Raw genomic sequence first — 20,000 nt, 5'->3', positions numbered from 1 at the left:
AAGAGGCTGGGGAGTGAGGCTGCAGTGTGTGTGCTGAGATGTCGGTGTTGCTTCTGTTGCTGCTGCTGCTGTTGCTGCTGCTGCTGCTGCAGCTTCGTATGCGTGCAGGACTTGGCGCTGCTGCTGCAGTGCACTGAGGTGTATGCACAGTATCGAGTGTGCGGCTGGCTGAGGCCTCCTGTTGCAGTGCCGCTGCGTCGTTCAAGTCAGCAGCAAAAGAAAAGAGAAGACGAAGAAGTGCTGCTGCTCGTCTGCTTGTCAGACCTCAAAGAGCTGCAGTTCGTGCGTCTGCTGTTGCTGCTGCTGTTTCTGCTGCTGCTGTTGCTGCGGTTGTTGTTGCTGCTGCTGCTGCTGCAATTTCGCTACGCGTACTGCTGCTGTGTCTCCCCAGTTGCTGTTGCTGTCGCTGTTGCTGCTGCTGCTGCTGTTGCATGTGTTTGGGAGCAGCCTGCTGCTGCTGCTGCTGCATGCTGTAGCTTCTTCTGCTGTCAAGCTGCTGAGCAGTGTCCTTGTTCGCGCTGTTGCTGCTGCTGCTGGTGTAATTGCTGCTGCTGTTTTTTTCTGCTGCTGTTGCTGCTTCAGCTACACGGAACTGCAGCACTACCTGAGCTGCTGCTGCTGCCATTTCCAAATCTTGCTGCTTTTGCTGCTGCTGTTGACAAGTGAGCCGCCTCCCCATCTGCTGTAATTCTCGCCTTTTGCTGCTGCTGCTGCTGCTGCAGCTCTTCCTGCTGCTGCCGCTGCTATCGTTTGTGCTGCGGCTGTTCTTGTCGCTTTTGGTGTTGCTGCTGCCGCCGCTGTTCGTGTTACTGCTGCTGCTCTTGCTGCTGTTGCTGTCGCTCTTGGTGCTGTTGCTGCTGCTGCTGTTATGCAGCAGCAGCAGCAGCAGCGTCAGTCTTCTAGAGGATAATCAGGGCCCCTCCAGGAGAACAGCTTATGCTGTCTCTGCCGCTTCTGCTGCTGCCATTGCTGCTGCTGCTGCAGGCAGGTGTTCGGGAAGATATCTCCCTAAACTAGCAACAGCAACAGCAGCAGCAGCAGCAGCAACAGCTGCAGCAACAGCTGCAGCAACAGCAGCAACGACGAAAGGAGACTCACAGGTTGTTGGCTTTGCTGCTGTTACCCGCAGCAGCAGCAGAATTTTTTATTTGTATTTTAGATGCAGCTACAGCAGCAGCAGCAGGAGCACACCTATTTTGTTATGGCTTCTGCTGCAGCAGCTGCAGCAGCAACGGGCGCTGTCAGCAGCAGCAGCAGCAGCAGCGGCAACTGGCGCTGTCAGCAGTAGCAGTTGGGGTGTCTGTGCAGCTCAGCTGCAGGGAGATTTTCGCTTGGCTTTTTGTTTTTTTGCGAGGTCTATACACCGCAAACCTCAAATAAAACAAATTGCTGCTCATGCATCTGCTGCTCTGTTGCTTCTGCTGCTGCTGCTGCTTCTGCTGCTGCTGCTGCTGCAGATACTAATTAAAGAGCTGATAATGCGTATGCTGCTCTGCCGCTGCTGGTGCTGCTGCATACAGTAGAGAAAACAAATAGCTGCCAACATAAAACTAAACACTAGAGCTCTGCTGCTGCTGCTGCTGCTGCTGCTGCTGCTGCTAGTGCTGCGTTCATTAGGTAAACCAAATAGCTGCTTATTCATCTGCTGCTCGGCTGCTGCTGCTGCCAGCATTGAACCAAACATCAGAGCTCTGCTGCTGTTGCAGTTGCTGGTGTTGCTGCTGCTGCTGTTGTTGTACGTGCTGCTGCTGCAGCAGCACTTTTATTTATTTATTTATTTATTATTATTAATTATTTGTTTTGTTGTTTTGTTTGTATTTTGTTTTTTTCTGTCTTCGTACTCCTCGCCTTTCCTCAGCAGCAGCAACTGAAGACGTAAACCCTAAACCCTAAACCCTAATTCTGCAGCCCTAAACCCTGATCTCTAAACCCTAAACCCTAAACCCTAAATTCATTCAGGGTAGCTGCAGCTTCTTCTTAGGGTTTCCTTGCGCAGATTCAATCGCCAGCAGTCTGCCGCCAGCTGTAATTAAAAAGGGTTTAGAGTTTAGGGTTTAGGGTTTAGGAGAGGTTCTGCTGATTTTCTTAAAGGCTAAGGCTGCAGCCGAGCAGCTGCTGCATTGCCGCCTGTTGCACTGCAACAGCGGCAAGGCAGCGCGACAGGCTTCAGCAACAGCAGCAGCACAGCAGCAGCAACAACAGCAGCGGCAGCAGCAACAACAGCACTAGCAGCAGCAGCAGCAGCAGCAGCAGCTGTTGCGTCAGACCTGCTACTGCTGGTTGTTTTTCTTTACGCTGCTGCCTGCTGCTTTGTTTGCATGTGTTGACTGAAAGCGATTGAAAGGAGCAGCAACAGTACCAGCAGCAGCAGCAGCAGCAGCAGAAGGGGCCCCTTCGTTTGCTGCTGCTATCGCAGCAGCTTGAGAATGAAGCAAAGAAGCCTTCGCTTGCTGATACTCTTCTTGCTGCATCGCACAGAGAGAGAGCAGCAGCAGCAAACACCAATACTCTGACTCCCGCTGCTTCATTTGCTGCAGTTCGTGTTGCTGCACTTGCTGCTGCTGCAGTTGCTGCAGGATCTGCTGCTGCGCTTGGTGCTGCACTGGCTGCTGCGCTTGCTGTTGCCCATGTTGCTGCTGCAATTGCTGCTTTTGCGTTTGCTGCAGCGAGTACACCTATCTGCTGCATTTGCTGCTGCTCTGGCTGCTTCATTTGCTGCTGTAAAGTGTGCAGTGTTGCTGCAGCAGCAGCACAAGCAGCAGCAGTAGCAGCAGCACAAGCAGCAGCAGCAACAGCAGCACAAGCAGCAGCACAAGCAGCAGCAGCAGCAGCATGATTGTTCTGACGAGTTTGTTAGTATTAAGTTTATTGTCTAAGAGGGACTGGGGCTTGAAGTTGCTGGCGAAGGGCCTTTGCATGCGTTGCTGCTGCTGCTTCTCTTGCTGCACTTCATCTACTAACGGCGATGCTTCTTCCCAAAGAGCAGAGCCTAAGACACGCAGCCATGCTGCTGCTTTTAAAGCTGCACATACACCGCAGCAAATATATCGACAACACCTCCATTCAGACCACAGAGCTGCTGCTGCTGCTGCTGCTGCTGCTACTGATCTTGCTGCTGCTGCTGATCCTGCTGCTGAAGTGGCTGATGCTGCTTCTAAGGTGCCTCCTTCTGGTGCTGCGGCTGTTGCTGTTGCTGCAACTGTTCATAGTGCTGCTGATGCGGTTTTTGTTAGTGCTGCTGCTGCTGCTCCTTCCCCTTCTGGTGCTGCTGCTTCGTTGACTCCTGCTGGTGCTGCTGCAGCTTCTGTTGATGCTGCTGCTACTTTGTTTGATGCTCCTGCCGTTATGCTGCGGTTTTTCTTGCTGCTGCTGTTGCTGCTACTGCTGCTCTTGTTGTTGCCGTTGCTATTGTTCTTGCTGCTGCTGCTGCTGCTGCTGCTCTCGTTGATGCTGTTGTTATTGCAGTTTGTGTTGCTCTTATTGCTGCCGTTTATGCTGCTCTTATTGCTGCTGTTGCTGCAGCTGCTCTTGCTGCTACTGGTGCTGCCGCCGTTGTTGCCGTTGCTGCTGCTGTGGCTGCTGCTGCTGCTGGTTTAACCTACACTTGGTTGCACTTCCTCCGAACAAGTTGTAGAGGTTTTTAAGTGCTGCTTCTCTGTTCATTAGCTGCGACAAGAAGAGAAGCGCTTCATCGAAGCAAACAAAGCCTTTGTCTGCTGCTTGCTGCTGCACTATCAAACGGTAAAGAACGTAATGCTGCAGCAGCTGCGCCTCTCGTCTGTTGCTGCTGCTGCATTTAAGCCGGCTGTATAAACAAAGAAAATCAAAGTACTCCAAATACCCATCGCCGTTTGAATCTGCTTCCCTGCACACAGGCACACACACAAACAGCAGCAGCAGCAGCAGCAGCAGCAGCAGCAACAGGAGCAGCAGCAGCAAAAGCAGCACGCAGCAGTAGCACAAACAAAAGCAGTTGCAGCAAAAGCAGCAGCAGCAGCAGCAGCAGCAAACAGCATTACAAGCGGTAACAAAAGAGACAACGCCATGAATAGCAGCAACTGCAGCAGCAGCAGCAGCAGCAGCAGCAGCAGCAAAAGCACCAGCACTACCACTACCATCAGCTTTCTGCTGCTGCATTTGTTTGGTTTGTTGCTGCTTCCAGTGCTGCTGCAGCCGTCAGAGTTGCTGCGCATGCAAATGATGCACGTGCAGAACAATTTGTCTGCAGCAGCAGCAGCAGCAGCAGCGGCAATAACGACAGCAACAGCACGGGCTATAGTAGCAGCAGCAGGAACAGCAACAGCAGCAGCAACAGCAACAGCAACAGCAACAGCAGCAGCAGCAGCAGCACCCGCAACAGCAGCAGCAACAGCAGCAGCAGCAGCAGCTCACCAGACGCAGCGTTCTATCTCCGCAAGGGGCAGCATAATGCCGTCTCGTTTCATTGCTTGTGCTATGTCTGCTGCATTAATTTTTTTGTTGTTGTCTCTGTCTAAATCAATAAACAGCTGCAGCAGGCGTCGTCTCTCCTGCTGCCGCAGCTGAGCAGCCAGCAGCAAATCTGCTTCGCCAGGGAGAGGACATCCTGCTGCGGCAGCAGCAGCAGCAGACCGCCCCATCTCAATAAAAGAGAGACAAACAATTAAAACAGCAAATCAATGTTACATTCACACATAAACATAAACGCAGTGCTGCTGCGTTTATGTTGCTGCTGCTGCGTTTATGTTGCTGCTGCTGCGGATAATGATGCTGCTGCTGATGCTGTTGCTGCTGCTGTTGCTGCTGTTGCTGGCGGGACCGCTGCTGATATTGCTTCTGCGAATGCTGCTGATGCTGCTGAATCTGCTGCTGCTGCTGCTGATGCTGCTGCTGCTACTGTTGGTGCTGCTGCTGATGTTGCTTCTACTGCTGATGCTGCTGCTGATTTTTCTGCTGCAGCTGTTATTGCTGCTGAGGCTGCTGCTGAGGCTGCTGCTCCTGCGGATGCTGCAGATGCTGCTGTTGCTGCTGCTGCTGCTGCGAGGACTGCAGCGAGACGCAGCACTGGCCACAGAAGCAAGCAGCAGCAATGCTGTGGGGCTTGCTGCTGCTACTGCTGCTGCTGCAGCTGCTTCACTACGAGATAGGCAATAGAAAAGCGTAGAAATTTCAATCGATACAAACAAAAGGAGAGAAGCAAATATATGAATAATAATTTAAATGCAAATATAAATATAGATAAAATAAATATAAAAAATATAAATATAAGTTATATTAATAATATAAATATAAATATATATATACAAATATAAATATATAAATATAAATATATATTATTATATGTATCGAGCCAGCAAAGTGATTCTCCCGACAGCGCAGCAACAAACAAACCCTAAAAGTAAAGCAGAAGGAGAAAATAATTTAAAAAGAATTAAAAAATTAATTTAAACAAAATAACAAAACAAAAAAAAGAGAAGACAAACAGAGCAGCAGCAGCAGCAGCAGCAGCCAGCATCGATGCTGCCAGCGTGGCTTGACTGCAGCAGCAGCAGCAGCAAATATAGGCCTCAGGGATATTAAATTAAAACGGGATTAAAATATAATAATTTCAAAGGAATAAATATTAATTATTTCAAAAAAGGAAAGAAAAAAGAAGAAAAAATACAAACAAATTGTTCTCTCGTTCTCTTTCTAAGGTCACCACCGCTGCAGCGACAGACGCCCACAGCAACAGACAGCGAAACTAACATTGAAAATAAAAATAATAAATCAAAATAAAAATAAATTAATTATTTATAAACTTTTTATTAATAACAATAAATAAAAAGAGAGAGATATATTTCTATGTTTGCTTCTCTTCTGCTCTGCTTGACTGAGGGGTGATGGCTGTACTTGTTGTTTATTATTAACTTTCTTTTTTAAGTTAAATTTTATTCTTTGTAAATATTATATTATTCTTTAACAATTATATATTTACTTCTATCAATAAGGAATTACTTGTTTAGTCATTAGAATCGTAGAGGCAGCAGCTACGGAGTAGCTCTGCTGCAGCTGTTTCTGCAGCAATTATCAGCGGCAGCAGCACTAAATTCAGGCTGCGCTGCTGCTGCTATTGTTGCTGCTGCTGCTGCTGTTTCTGTTGCCGTTGCTGCTGCTGCAGGTGTTGCTGCTTTTGCTGCTAATGTTGTTGTTCTTGCTGCTGCTGCTGCAGCTTCTGCTGTTGTTTCTGCACTCTAAGTACGCAGCAGCAACTGCTGCTGAATCTGTACACAAGCAAAAATGCCTCTACCAAGGCCTCGCGCCATTCAGGCCCTCCCCGTGTTGCTGCTGTGGCTGCGCTGCTGCTGCTCAGCAGCAACACAGCAGCAACGAAGAGGGCTGTCGTTGCTGCAGCGCGATGAAGGAGACAAGAAAGCTAATTCTGCTGTCTATACACCTCGATCCCTCTATTATTACAACTAGAAAAACCGCAGCTGCAGCAACACTCACAGCTGCCGCAGCAGTCGATGCTAGAGCACCCGCTGCCGCAGCAGCAGCAGCAGGAGCTGCTGCTGCTGCTGCTGCAGGAGCAGTACTAGTAGCTGCAAGAACAGAAGCAGCCGAAGCACGGGGAACAGCACTAGCAGCTGCAGCATCAGCAGCAGCAGCAGCAGCAGCGCGAACATCAACAGCAGCAGCAGCAGCAGCAAGTGTGCTTCAGGTGATAACTTTGCTGCAGCGTGGCAGGGCCCTAAGGCATCCGCCTAAGGTTAATTGTTTATTTAGCTGCTGCACACAACGCCTATACCCCTCTCCGTACACTTCATCTTTGTTTACTGCGAGTCTCCATAGCTGGTACCGCAGCAACTCAAGCTCCAGCTGCTGCTGCTCCTGTTGCTGCTGCTGCTGCTGTTGCTGCTGCTGTTGGTGGTGCACCGGATACTGCTGTGGGTGCTGCAACAGCTGTTGCTGTTGCTGCTGCTGCTGCAGCTGCAGCGTGCTGCTATTGCTCCAGCTGCCCGAGTTACTCTTGCTTCTGCTTCTGCTGCTGCTGCTGCTGCTGCTGCTGAGGTCTTCATATGCTGCCAGCAAGACTTTTGCTGCTGCGACGTTGCACCAGCCTTCTTCAATATGTTTGGGGCTGGGGGTAATTTGATTAATCGAGAAAAATGCGTGCAGCAATTCGTGTGCTGCATGCTGCTGCAGCAGCAAACGCGGCAGCCCCCTCGTCAGCTTCACACACCTAGCAAAGCGCACCTGCAGCAAGTACCCCTGTACCTGCTGCAGTAGCTGCTGCTGCTGCTGCTGTTGCTGCTGCTGCTTGGTGCGGAGACCGCTGCTGCTCCTTGAAGGGAAGAGACTAGGCCTTGGGTTTCTGCTGTTGCTTATGCGTTGCTGCTGGGCTTGCTGCTGCTGCTGCTGCTGCTGCTGGTCTTGCTGCCGCTGTTGCAGCAACAACTGCTGCTGCTGCTGCTGCAGCAAAGGCAGCAGCGGGGATTGAATTACTTCCCCCACCAGCAGCAGAACAGCCAGAGGCGCAGGTCGCAGCCGCAGGTGCAGCACTTCGCAGCAGCCAAACAAATGAGAGACAGCTGCCTCACCAGACGAAGCCTTCCGCCCCACAGCAGCAGCAGCAGCAGCACCAGCAGCAGCACCAGCAGCACCAGCAGCAGCAGCAGCATCAGTGCCGAAGTCTTCTAGCACCACAGGGACTGGCAGGTCGGAGTTGGGGGTTGGGTGCGACTGTCCTGCAGCAGCAGCAGCAGGTGCTGCTGCTGCCGCTGCACCTGCTGCTGCTGCTGCTGGTGTTGCTGGAGGAGCAGCAAGCTGTCTGCGGGTAATCAAAGACGGGCGCTTGGTTAGCTGCTGCTGCTGCTTTTTTTCTTGTTGCTTCTTCTCTTGCAGTTCAAGTAGCTGCTGCTGCAGCTGTCTAAGAGTGGGGGAGAAGCAAACCCCTTCGCGCTCTAAAGCCAGCAGCGCGAATCTCACAGCAGCAGCAGCAGCATCATCTGTATCTGCTGCTGGCAGCGAAGCGCAGCGGCCGCACAACACAGCAGCAGGCCCCGCCGCTGCTGCTGCTGCTGCTGCTGCTGCTGCAGGTCGCCTGCAGGTAGTGAAGGGCAGCTGTCTGCGCCGCATGAGTTTTTCTCCTGCTGCATTGAGGGCCTTAGGAAGTACTTCTCTCCCCATGTGTACGTACACCGCAGCTCTTCGATCGCATGCAATGCATTTCGGGTGTATCTTGCTGCACGGGAGGCAGCAGCAGCCTCCACGGAGCGCCAATGTGCCTCCTGAAGGCTGGCCTCCTGCTGCTGCTGCTGCTGCTGCTGCTGCTGCTGCTGCAATCTGCTCCGGGGTTACTGGTGGTGGCTGCTGCAGCAGCACGGGGGAAGCAAAAAATGCATGCGACTCGAAGGGGCCCGTCAAGGGCTTGCTGCAGCAGCAGCAGCAGAAGCAGCTCTTGTGCTGCACTCCCCCAGATCCATCTGTTATAAAAATGCTTTCATTGAGGCTCTCTCCGCAAGTGCTGCAGCGGGTGCATCTCGCGTGCTGCACCTTGCCTTTGCTGCAGTTCTTTGCTGCTGCTGCTGCTGCTGCTGCTGCCTTCGTCGCAGCTGGGCCCCCCGCTGCTCTTGCTGTTTTGCCCGTCGTTGCTGCTGCTGCTGCTGCTGCTGCTGCTTCTGCTGCTGCACGGTCAGGCAGACGTACATAGGCTTCGGAGGGCCCCACAACTTCTCCACATACAGCGCAGTGCTGCTGCATGCATGCAGCATGGAATACCCGGGAAGCAATGAGCTCCCTCAAAGGCTTTTCTGCTGCTGCTGCTGCTGTTGTTCCTGTTGCTGCTCCTGTTGCTGCTGCTGCTGCTGCTGCTGTAGACGCGTACACCAGACGCTCCCCGCTCCCCTCCACCGGACGCCCGCACACCCCACACCGCATGCAAGACAGGTGGCAGCTCACAGGCACACACAGGTCCCCAGCAGCAGCAGCAGCACGAGCAGCTGCAGGAGCGGCAGCAGGTGCAGCAGCGGGAACAGCTGAGGCAGCCCGACCAGCTGAAGTAGAGCGAGCAGCACGAGCAGAAGCACTAGCAGGTGCTGCTGCTGCTGCTGCTGCTGTGGCCTTGTGGCGCTGCAGCTGCTGCTGTCTTTGCTGCAGCTGTTTATACCGCTTGAATTGCTGCGGGCTCAGCGGTACAGACACTGTTATATACGCCTCCCCAGGCCGCAGCAAACCTCCACAAATGCCGCAGCAATCCTCGTTGCATGCAAGGAAATCCAAGCGGGGCTGCTGCTGCTTTTGCTGCTGCTGCTGCTGCTGCTGCTTTTGCTGCTGCTTGAGGGGGGTCTTGCTGCCTTGGGTTGACGGCAGCGATCGGACGAGTTGCCCCGTAGCAGCAGCACCTTGCGCCTTCCTTGGCCGCGTGGCTGCTGCTGCTGTTGTTGTTGTTGTTGCTGTTGCTGCTGCAGCTTTTCCTGTTGCTGGAGGCGCTGCTTCTGCCGTTGCAACAGCCTTTTTTGCTGCTGAAGAAGCCTTTTTTGCTGCTGCAGCTGCTGCAACGTGGCCGCGTGCTGCTGCGGTGTGGGGTGGCACAGCAGCGGAAGCCGCTGCCCCTGTGGGACCATTCTTCTCTCGTCTACAAGTGGCTGAAACCGTGTGCTGCAGCCTGCTGCTGCTGCTGCTGCTGCTGCTGTTGCTGGGTGGCGCTGCCCCGACACTCAGCGGCTGCTGCCGCCGCTGCTGCAGCGTATGCATCCCCTGTGTAGCTAGCTGGCTAGCTAGAGCGGCAGCTAGCTAGAGCAGTAGCTAGCTAGCTGCGCTCGAGGCAACAACGCGAAGTCGCGCTGCTGCTGCTGCTGCTGCTGCTGCAGCTGCTAGACTGAGGGGGCCAGGGAGCTTCTGACAATTTGCTCTTCCTCTAGAGAGTAGGGAAGTAAAGAGGCTGCAACAGGCGGCCAGAAGCAGCTGCGGCCGACAGCAACGCAGCAGCTTCAGTGCTCGCCTTGAGCCAATTGCTGCTGCAGCTGCTGCTGCTGCTGCTGCTGCTGCTGCTGCAGTGTGCGCTCCCCATAACAACAAGTCAAGTGGTGAACAGACTCCCGCGCCGATGAAATCCTTGTGGCAGTAAAAATCTCTATTGATGCATGCGCTCAATGAATTAGCGGCAGCAGCAGCAGCAGCAGCAGCCGCTGCTGAAGCAGCCGCAGCAGCAGCAGCAGCAGCTGCTGCTGCTGCTGCTGTCTTGTCGGTAACCGATCCCACGCTGTTTTTTCTGCCTTCTTTCAATTTTTTGAGTGAAATTATCCTTAATTTGGAGGGTTTTTATTTAAAGGGGTTGTATGTGTGTTGCTGCTGCCGCTGCAGTTGTTGCTGCTGCTGCTGCTGCTGCAGCAAAGGGAGGGCCCCCGTTCTGCTGGCGTCGGCGGAGCCCCCTTCAGGTGTACGTGTAGCTGGGGCCTGGTAGACAGCGTTTCTTCGCCTTTATTTTCTGTTGTTTAATTCCTTTTGCAGTTACAAGGCCCCTGTAAAACGCTGTGGGGAGCCGCCTTGGGGCGCCCGGTGCCTGCTGCTGCTGCCGTTGCTGCTGCTACTGTTGCTGCTGCTGCTGCAGCTGCTGCTGCAGGGACTCAGCAGCAGCTGCAGCTGCAGCAACAGGGAAAGCAGCAGTATACGGCTGCAGCAACAGTAGCAACACCAGCAGCTGGCGGCTGCAGCAGTAGCACCTACAGCAGCAGCAGCAGAAGCCAGCACCAGGACACTGCAGCAGGAAACATCTCCAGCAGCAGCAGCATCATCCGTTGCTGCTGCTCCCGTTTGCTGCTGTAGTGGTGAACTGCTGAGAAGATGGCGACTAAAATGAAGCGCTTCCTGGCCCCTGGCCCAGCAGCAGCAGCAGCAGCAGCAACAGCAACAACCACAACAGCAGCAGGGGAGTCCGCACACGATTCAGCCTCCAAAGGCAGCCTCATTGCAGCACCTACTGCCTATTCCCCCAACAGCCAGGCAGCAGCAGCAGCAGCTGCTGCTGCTGCTGCTGCAGCTGTTGCTGCTGCTGCTGCTGACCGTGGGGGCCCCTCACCGGACGAAGGAGATGAGCCGCCGCAGCAAAGTGCAGCAGCCCCAGCCACACCAACCACAGCAGCAGCAGCAGCAGCAGCAGGAGAAGCAGCAGGAGAAGCAGCAGAAGCAGCAGAAGCAGCGGCAGCAGAAGATGCAAGTAAAGCATATACGGTTGAGCAGGAGTTATATGGCTGGGGCGGCTTCTTCTCTCGCGTTGCGGTGCAGCAGAGACATCTCAGCAGCAAGCAAACAACACAGGGAATCAAGAACAGTCTCAAGGTAACCCTCCACTGGAGCAGCAGCAGCAGCAGCAGCAGCAGCAACTGCATCAGTCGAAGCATTACAAGCTTACACGCACACAACTGGTGTTGGTGCAGCAGCAGCAGCAGTTCTGCTGCTGTTTTTTTATCTGCATATCTGACGCATGCCGTTCTCGCAAGTACTGCTACTATTTCTGTTGCTGCTCCTTGTGGTGCTGCTGCTGCTGTGCTGCTGCAGCTGGGCCTGCGGCTGCAGCCATTTGAGCTGCAGCCTTCAGTGAGGGTGCGCCAAGTCTGTGGGGCTGCGCGGCACTTCGCTCTCCTCAGCGACTACGGGCAAATATATTGTTTAATAGACCCGTAAGCCTCCACCCTAGCTAGCTAGCTAGCTAGCTAGCTAGGTGGGTAGTTAGCTAGCTAGCAGCCTCCAGTTCGAAGAGGCGGCCAGCAGGCCTCGCTGTAGCAGCAGCAGTGGATGGGTCCCCTCACAGCTAAGCAGCTAGCCAGCTAGCCGCCTCTAGCTGCTTGGCTAGCTATCTAGCTAGCTACTTAGCTAGGTAGCAAGGTGCTTAGCTAGGTACTTAGTCAGGTGCATAGTTAGCTACTTAGCTAGCTAGATAGCCACTTTGCTATCTACTGAGCTAGCTACCTGGCTAGCTAGCTACTTCGCTAGCTAGCTAGCTAGCCAACTGTGCGTTGTGTTTACACGCTGCAGTGGAGCGGGCTGACACTGCTGCAGGCAGCTCTGTGGGCTTGTGCTGCTGATTGCTGCTGCTGTCGCTGCTGCTGCTGCTGCTGCTGCTGCTGCAGGGTGTACCCGTGGCAGGAGGCCTACGGGGGCCGCTGGCATTTGCTGCCGGTCTCGCTGCAGCGGCGGTTCTCTCAAGTAACGATTTCTTCGTCTTTGCTTCCTGAAGATCCTCTCGCCTTCCTCAATGCAGCAGCAGCACCAGCAGCAGCACCAGCAGCAAAAGCAGCAGCAGCAGAAGCAGAAGCAGCAGCCGGAAGGTCGGCTACTTCGTCCTGTGTAGGAGTTGCTGGGGTTGAGCAGGAGAGGGGAAGCCACGAGCGGCAGCAGCAACAGCAGCAGCAGGATCTGCAGCAGCAGCAGCAGCAAGGCTGCTGCTGCTGCTGCAGCGTACAAGACCCTGCTGGGCAATTCTCTCTCGGGGCAATTGATGAGAATGGATGTCTCTGGCTCGGCTGCAGCACGGCCTGCTGCTGCATGCGCCGCAGCAGCAAAGTTCCTCAGCAGCAGCAGCAGCCCCACCACCACCCGAACGGCAGCAGCAGCAGCAGCAGCAGCAGCAGCAGCAGCAAAGATGATGCGTGCTGGAACTATGATGTGATTGGGGGAGGTCACTGCTTCTGCCACATCGATCCAGAATCCCCTGCTGCTGCCAGCAGCAGCTCAGACAGCAGCAGCAGCAGCAGCAGCAGCAACAAAGGCGGGAGTGCCAGCAGCTCGCAGCGGCGGCTGCAGCAGCTGCACTGCCCGCTGCAGCGCCAGCTAGGACGCCTGCCGCTGCAGCAGCAAAGCAGAGGTAAATAGTTGTTCCTCGAGGCGCCCATTCACCTGAGCAAGCTCCCTGCTGCTGCTGCTGCTGCTTCTGCTGCTGCTGCTGTTAACGGTGTTGTTGCATCGTTATCCCTACTGCTGCTGCTGCTAAGTTGTGTGTATCTGCAGCAACTGAGAATAACGTCCCATGCGTGCTGGTGGCGCTGCCAGACGAAGACGCTGCTGCTAGGCCTTCTCGCTCTGCAAGTGCTGCATCAGCAGCAGCAGCAGCAACAGCAGCAGCAGCAGCAGCAGCAAGTCCAGCAGCGTCTGACTGTGGCGCTGGAACGTTGGCGGCAGCAGCAAAAGGAGCAGCAGCATCTCCTGCAGTAGGAGGTGCAGCAGGAGCATTGTTTGCTTCATCTCCTGCAGCAGCGGCAACGGCAGCAGGAGCAGCAACTGCTGCAGCAACTGCTGCAGCAGCTGCTGCAGCATCAGGAGAGGGAAGCCCTGTGCAGCATGCAGCAGTCTTTAGGTCTCGCTTATTTCCTGCTAAGTTCGGTCTGCTTGTTAAAGGGCGAAGGCTGACGAGGCTCTTCTGCCCTTTACCGGATAAGCCTGCTAAGGTTTGCTGCTGCTGCTGCTGCTGCTGCTGCTGCTGCTGGACCTGCTGCTGTTGCTGCTGCTGTTGGATATGTTGCTGTTGTACCTGCTGGAGCTGCTGCTGCTGGGGATGTTTTTTCACCTGCTGCTGCTGCTGCTGCTGGGGAGCGGTGTTGTCTTCTGCTGCTTGTACTCCTAGGACGGGTGCTGCTGTTGCTGCTGCTGCTGCTGCTGGTACTGCTAGGACTAGTGGTCTTGCTGCTGCAGCAACAAAACCTTGCGGGTTGGTGTGCGTTGCTGCTGCTGCAGCTGCTGTGCGGCCCAGGCGCTGACTTCGGTTTGCTGCTGCTGGTGAACGGGCAGCTGCTGCAGTGGGGCCTCAGGAGGCCCCCAGCAGCAGCTGCCAATCAAAGGCACCTTACCCTCGCTCTAACTCAGGTTGGCTGCTGCTGCTGCTGGTGCTGCTGTTCTCGCCTGCTGCTTCTGCTGCTGTTCCCGCTGCTGTTCCTTCTGCTGCTGCTGCTTTTGCTGCTCCTTGTTTTGCAGCTGCTGCAGCTCCTCCGTGGCCCTTTTTGGGCGCAGAAGAAGCAGCAGACGTCTTGAGTTTGCTGCTAGTGCAGTGTCTCTGTTGTTGCTGCTGCTGCTGCTTCTGCTGCTGCTACAGGTGCGGGGCTCCTTAGAAGGTCGTAGTGTGGTGGACGCTGCTTTGGGTTGCCGCGCTGCTGGGCTTGACAGCAGCAGCAGCTACCAGGCCTTTGCTGTCTGCAGCAGCGGCGTATTGCACGAGTTTAGTTTAAATCCTGCTGCTGCTGCTGCTGCTGCTGCTGAAGGTGGAAGGTCTCAGGCAGCAAAGAGGAGGCCCCTTGCAGCTGAGCCCATCGAATTCACCCCTCTTTGCTTCGATCTCGTAAGACACACGGTATCTGCTGCTGCTGCTGCTGCTGGTAATGCTTGTGCTGCAGTTACCCGTCTTGCTGATGTTCTTGCTGCTGCTGTTCGTGCTGGTGATGCCTGTCCCGGTTCTGCTGCTGCTGCTGCTGCTGCTTCTGTTGATGCTTCTGCTGCTGTAACTGCTGCTAATGCAGATTCCGTTGCTATTGCTACTCTCCATAGTTCTGTTGCTGCTCTTGCTGATGCTTAAGGTGCTGCTGCGGCTATTGCTGATGCTATTGCTGCGGCTGCTGGCGCCTAAGTGCTGCTGCTGCCGTTGTTGCTGCACCGATAAGGTCTCTGCTGCTGTTGGGCTGCTGTTGCCGTTACTGGTGTACTGAGCGCCGGATAGCTGCTGCTGCTGCAGCTGTGGGGCCCTGCCGTGTCTCTCTGCAAGCTGCAGCAGCCTCTCGCCTCCTTGAATCTACCATTTACTTGTTGCTGCTGCTGCTGTTGTTGCTGCTGCTGCTGCAGCTGTACGGCTACACGAAAGCTGCTGGTGCGAGGCTTCCTTATGCCGTTAGCAACTTCAAGCGGCTGCTGCAGGCCGTGCCTGAGGACGAACTTGAGATGGTGCTAGCCACCTGCAGCAGCAGCAGCAGCAGCAGCAGCAGCAGCACACTAAGACGTTTGGTTGACTCCTACTGGCTGCGCGAAGCAGCAGAAGATACTGTGGGGCCCGGTGCGGCGCCTTCAACGGGTGCTGCTCAGCGTGCTGCAGCACACGGCTCCGTTACTGCTGCTGCTGCTGCTGCTGCTGCTACGCAGCTGGCTGACGAATCGGCATGCAGCGACACCGCAGGGGCCACTGCTAAGGCACCCCAAGGGCAGCAGCAGCAGCTCCAGCAGCAGCAGCAGTCGCCATATGGGCCCGCGGAATCTTCACCGCGGAGCACTGTAGCGTCTTCTGCTACTCCCAGCAGCAGCAGCAGTAGCGCATCAGCAGCGCACGCAGGGTCCAGCAGCCAGCCGAAGTCCGGAGGTGCCTCTGCTGCTGCTGGTGCTGCTGCTGCTGCTGCTGCTGGTGTGTCTGATGCTGTCTTCGCAGCCTTCATGCGCTTGCGTGAGGAGGAGATCAGTCTTCTATATGCGGCAGGCGCAACCCCAGCTGCATCAGCAACAGGCCCAGCAGCAGCAGCAGCAGCAGCAGGCCCGTCAGCAGCAGCAGCAGCAGCAGCAGGTGGTGCCGCAGCAGCAGGCGGCGGGTTAACACCAATGGGAGCTGCATCAAGAGCAGCTGAAGCAGCATCCTCAGCCCCAGCAGCAGCAGCAGCAGCAGCAGCCGCAGCGGATCCTGTGCAGCAGGTTTGGTGTTGCGGGGGTTATGTGCTGCTTGCTCGTGCGAGCGGGCAGCTGCAGGCTGCGTGGCGCGGCTGCAGCAGCGTGAGTCTGGTGCAGCAGCGGTGGAAGATTTGCTGCAGCAGCAGCAGCAGCAGCAGCAGAGAGGCAGAAGCAATTGGAGAGGCATCGCAGGACTTGTACGATATCTCCAGCCACCATCTGGCGCAGGTAAACAAATGCTGCTGCTGCAGTGTTGCTGCGGGGCCTTGCATTTGCTGCTGCTGCATTGCGCAGGGGTCTCACACTTGCTGCTGCTGTGCTGCTGCTGCGAGGCACCCTGCTTGCTTCTGCTGCACGGCAAAAGGCTCTGCACGTGCTGCAACAGCAGCAAGCGTGAAGCTACTGCCAAGTGCACGGGCACTCCTGCTGCTGCTGCTGCTGCTCCGGCTTGCAGCGTCGGAGTATCTTTGTGTTGCAGTATATTAAACTCTGCATCTGCTGCTGTGTGTTTGCTTTCCCTTATATGCTGTTACCTGCGTGTTTGCGCGTTGGCTGCCGCCGTGGCAGTGCAGCAGCAGCAGCAGCAGCAGCAGAAGCAGCAGCAGCAAAAGAAGCAGCAGCAGCAGAAGCAGCAGCAGCAGCAGAATGAACAGGAGGTTTTGCGTGCGTTGTGTGTGGCTGTGCTGCAGGTGCTGCAGCTGCGCAGACACCTGGGCTTAGGCTGCTGCTTAGGGGAGGGGTTGTGGGGAAAGGCGCTGAAGCAGCTGGGCCTTCCTTATGCATTTGCACCGCCGCTGCCTCCTCCCTCTGCAGATGACCTGCAGCAGCAGCTGCTGCTGCTTGCTGCAGCACCTCAGCCACCCTACGCACTCTGCTGCTCCCCACGAGCCATCCTGCTGCTCGCCACCACCGTCCGCCAAGCATCCACAAACCCCATAAGCAGCAGCAGCAGCAGCAGCAGCAGCAGCAAAGTGAGGACAGCTTTCGCTCGCAGCAGTGTGCCGAGTTATCTGCAATTGGGGCATCTGACCTCAGCCCCGCTGCAGCAGCTGGCGAAGGCGGTGTGGAAGTACTGCATGCAAGCAGCAAACGAAGCAGCACCAGTGCAGCAGGTGCTGCTGCAGCTCTCCAGGGACATGAGCACCCTAGCGCAGCAACACAATGCAATGCTTCCGCAGCTGCAACAGCAACAACAGCAGCAACACCAGCAAAAGCAGCAGCATGAAGAGCAACAACAGCATGAAGAACAGCCGCAGCAGCAAGAGCAGCAGCAGCAGCAGCAGGAAGGAGGCTGCAGCGCGGAGCGTGCAGGGACCTCCCAGCAGCTGTCTCTGCAGCAGAGGCAGGGGGCAATGCAAGAAAGACAAGAAGCACAAACAGCTTCTCTGCTGCTGCTGCTGCTGTCGCGCGTGTTTCTAGCCCAGAGAGCAGCAGGACAGCCCGAGCTGCTGCAGCTGCTGCAGCAGCAGCAAGAGGAGGGAGGGACGCTGGCAGCAAAGCGACGCCGCTGCACAGCGCATGCAAAAAGAGCAGCAGCAGCAGCAGCAGCAGCAAAAAAGAGAAGGCACCCCGCTGCGGACGCAGCCAAAACTCAGGCAGAAGAGGATTGACTCATAGACAAGCACCCACGGAAGCTGCATTAGCAGTAGCAGCAAATGCAGCAGCAGCAGCAGCTGCCGCTGCCCTAGAGTGCTGGGGCAGCAGAGCAACCGCTGCGCACATACTGAGGGAAGCAGCAACTGGCTAGCTGCTCTGACAGTCAACGCCCTTTCTAGCTAGTTAGCTAGATATATATATCTATCTGCACAGCTAGATAGCTAGCTAGGTAGCTTTCAGGCTCTCGTCAGCTGGGTGGCTAGACGTGTGCCTGGCTAGCTGGCCAGCTAGCGACAATGTGGGCTTAGCTAGCCAGCTGGACAGGGTCTATCCGCAGCTAGCTAGCTACGCAGCCGATTGTTTTTCTCGTGGCTAGCTAGCTGGCTGCATTAGCATTGGCTAGCTAGCCATCTGTAGGTGATGCTTTTCTGCTTGTGGGGCTTTTGCTTGAGCTTCTCGTCTCTTGCACGGCCTGCCTCCGTGTAGCATCAGCTAGCCAGGTAGCTAGCTGGTTAGCTAGCTGGTTAGCTAGCTAGCTAGAGACAGGCAGCGAGGCAGATGCAAGGAGACAGAAGTCCGTTGGGCCGACTAGTTGGCTAGCTGGCTAGCTAGTTAGCTGGCTGGGTAGCTAGTTAGTTGGCTGGCTAGCTAGTGAGCTGGTTGGCTAGCTAGCTAGCTAGCTAGCTAACAACTAACAAACGAAAGCAAATTTTATTTAACTCTCTGTCCCCACTACTATCGCTTCAGCTGCCACTGCAGCGCAACAGCAACAGCAGGTGCGCCTGCTGCTGCTGCTGCTGCTGCTGCTGCTGCTGCACCACGCCGGGTGCCTCAAAGTTGAGGAGAGCAGAGCACTGCCTCTGTAGAGTGCTGCTGCTGCTGCCTCGCGAGCTGCTACTGCTGCTGCTGCTGCAGGTAACGAGCAGCAGCTGCAGGAATACTGCAGCAATTGGTGCTGTTGCTGCTGCATGATGCGTCGGTGCTGCTGCAACAAGAGGTGACACAGCAGCAGCACCACCATCGCAGCATACGGTGCTGTTGCTGCTGCTGCTGCTGCAGCAGCTGTTGCTGCTGTTGCTTCATCTCTCGCGGTTGTTTGGCCGGGCCCACTCCACCTGGAGGCGCAGCAGCAGAACAGCAGCTCGGGTGTACAGACAGCTAGGCGTACAGACAACAAAAGATGCAGCACCGTTAAAGCAAAACGAAAGACAAGGGAGAGAGAGACAGACACAAGAAGAAGACATACAGAGACAAAAGACACAAAGAGACAAAAGAAAGAAAGATAAAGGCGACAAACAAATATATGTGAGCTCAAGCAGTGAAGCATCAAGCTCAGTGAAGCGCTCCTGCAGCAGCGCTGCAGCAGCAACAGCAACAACAAAAGCATCAGCAGCAGACTAAAAGAGAGACAAAGACAAAGACACGTTAGCTAATGCGATAACAAAGACAAAAAGGAGACAATGAAAACAGATAAGACAAAAAGCCCTCATATAAAATATAAAAACAAAACAAAACAAAAATGCAGCAAAAAATAAAAATAAAACCTAAAAAGGAGACAAAGACATTAAAAAGAAAACAAAGACAAAGACACAAAGCATAAACAAAGACAAAGACACAAAACATAAAGACAGACAGAGACACAAAACATAAACAAAGACAAAGACATGAAAAAGAAAACAAAGACAAAGACACAAAACATAAACAAAGACAAAGACACAAAACATAAAGACAAAGACATGAAACATAAAGACAGATAGACACGAAGCATAAAGACAGACAAAGACACAAAACATAAAGACAGATAAAGACACAAAGCATAGAAGACAGATAAAGACAAAAACAAATAAAAAACCTAAACAGAGACAAAGAAGACAAAGACAAGAAATACAAACAAAGACAAAGACACGCAGCGAAAACCAAAGACAGAGAGACAAGCAACGCAACAAAGAGAACGGAGACAAGTGCAGCAGGATTAGACGGAGACAGCAGCAAGCAAGAGCAGCAGGAGACAGAGGAAATAAGAAAAACAGAAAGAGGCGTCATATACTTACATTAAGCAGCAAGTTATCATAGCCGTGTCTGTTAAGCTTGCGGATGGCCTGAGCCGCCAGCTCCCTATTTGCATAAGTAATAAACGCGAAGCCCTTGCTTGCTTTCTTGTCTCTAAACACCAGCACCAGCAGCAGCAGCAGCAGCAGCATCGATCGCAGTAACAGCTTCTATGACAAAAGATAGAAACACTCTTTACAGGGGCCCCGCCGCCATATATATATATATATATATATATGTGTGTGTGTATAGCAGGCTTGTGTTTAGCAAGAAAGGCTCTCCATATATAAAACCAAATAAATAAATATATATATAATGCATAAATATATATAATATAGACGACAGGCTCAGGTTTAGCAAGAAAGGCTCTTTCTGTTTAGAAACAAATATATATATATACATATATATATATTTATATACAGTTAAAGATATATACAAGTATATAAAGACATATATATTATATATGCTATAAATGGCCGACTGAAGTTTAGCAAGAAAGACTCTTCCCATATAAAAACAAACATATATACATAAATAAAGATATACAAAGACATATATATATATATATATAAAGATATATATGAAGGACAGACTTATGTTTAGCGAGAAAGACTCTTTCTAGTTTGCCGATGGTGCCGAAGAGCTCTGCGAGATCTTCTTCTTTCGCATCTTCGCTTAAATTTGTCACGCGAATTGTCGCCTCTTCTCTGCGCCGCGTCTCTAAGTCTTTTAATGCGTCGCCGCTTCCTCTTAGTCGCGATAAA

The 20,000-nt window shown here is 53.9% G+C and overlaps 5 protein-coding genes across 5 annotated transcripts in view; 2 read left to right on the top strand and 3 right to left on the bottom strand.

Moving 5' to 3' along the window:
- EAH_00027120 (hypothetical protein, conserved) overlaps positions 1 to 17 on the top strand; it is a gene marked incomplete at both ends in the record, with an annotated part of 8,207 nt that extends 8,190 nt beyond the window's left edge. The window contains one exon of the mRNA XM_013396442.1: positions 1 to 17. This exon is cut by the window's left edge and continues 292 nt beyond it. Within this exon, the coding sequence (XP_013251896.1) occupies positions 1 to 17 (17 nt within the window).
- A 248-nt stretch (positions 18 to 265) lies between these two features.
- On the bottom strand, positions 266 to 4,619 carry EAH_00027110 (EF-hand domain-containing protein, putative; the record flags this gene model as incomplete). The annotated part of the gene is made up of 5 exons (XM_013396441.1): positions 266 to 863; positions 2,329 to 2,465; positions 2,847 to 3,022; positions 3,603 to 3,865; positions 4,393 to 4,619. 5 exons carry the CDS (start codon positions 4,617 to 4,619, stop codon positions 266 to 268), a joined length of 1,401 nt encoding a protein of 466 aa, XP_013251895.1.
- Positions 4,620 to 4,720: 101 nt separating this feature from the next.
- EAH_00027100 (hypothetical protein, conserved) lies at positions 4,721 to 9,714 on the bottom strand (the record flags this gene model as incomplete). The annotated part of the gene is made up of 2 exons (XM_013396440.1): positions 4,721 to 5,025; positions 6,756 to 9,714. The coding sequence occupies 2 exons, from the start codon at positions 9,712 to 9,714 to the stop codon at positions 4,721 to 4,723; spliced, it is 3,264 nt and encodes a 1,087-aa protein (XP_013251894.1).
- Positions 9,715 to 10,803: 1,089 nt separating this feature from the next.
- Positions 10,804 to 17,201, top strand: EAH_00027090 (hypothetical protein, conserved; the record flags this gene model as incomplete). The annotated part of the gene is made up of 8 exons (XM_013396439.1): positions 10,804 to 11,298; positions 11,518 to 11,562; positions 12,106 to 12,823; positions 12,967 to 13,403; positions 13,690 to 13,818; positions 14,045 to 14,299; positions 14,785 to 15,819; positions 16,281 to 17,201. The coding sequence occupies 8 exons, from the start codon at positions 10,804 to 10,806 to the stop codon at positions 17,199 to 17,201; spliced, it is 4,035 nt and encodes a 1,344-aa protein (XP_013251893.1).
- A 701-nt stretch (positions 17,202 to 17,902) lies between these two features.
- EAH_00027080 (hypothetical protein) lies at positions 17,903 to 19,258 on the bottom strand (the record flags this gene model as incomplete). The annotated part of the gene is made up of 2 exons (XM_013396438.1): positions 17,903 to 18,302; positions 19,239 to 19,258. 2 exons carry the CDS (start codon positions 19,256 to 19,258, stop codon positions 17,903 to 17,905), a joined length of 420 nt encoding a protein of 139 aa, XP_013251892.1.
- Between the last annotated feature and the right edge of the window lie 742 nt (positions 19,259 to 20,000).

Source organism: Eimeria acervulina, genomic scaffold (assembly GCF_000499425.1).
Source record: "Eimeria acervulina Houghton genomic scaffold, Eah_scaff231, whole genome shotgun sequence".
NCBI lineage: Eukaryota > Apicomplexa > Conoidasida > Eucoccidiorida > Eimeriidae > Eimeria > Eimeria acervulina.
Note: the sequence above shows the minus strand (reverse complement) of the source record. Positions and strands in the feature narration are given on the sequence as shown.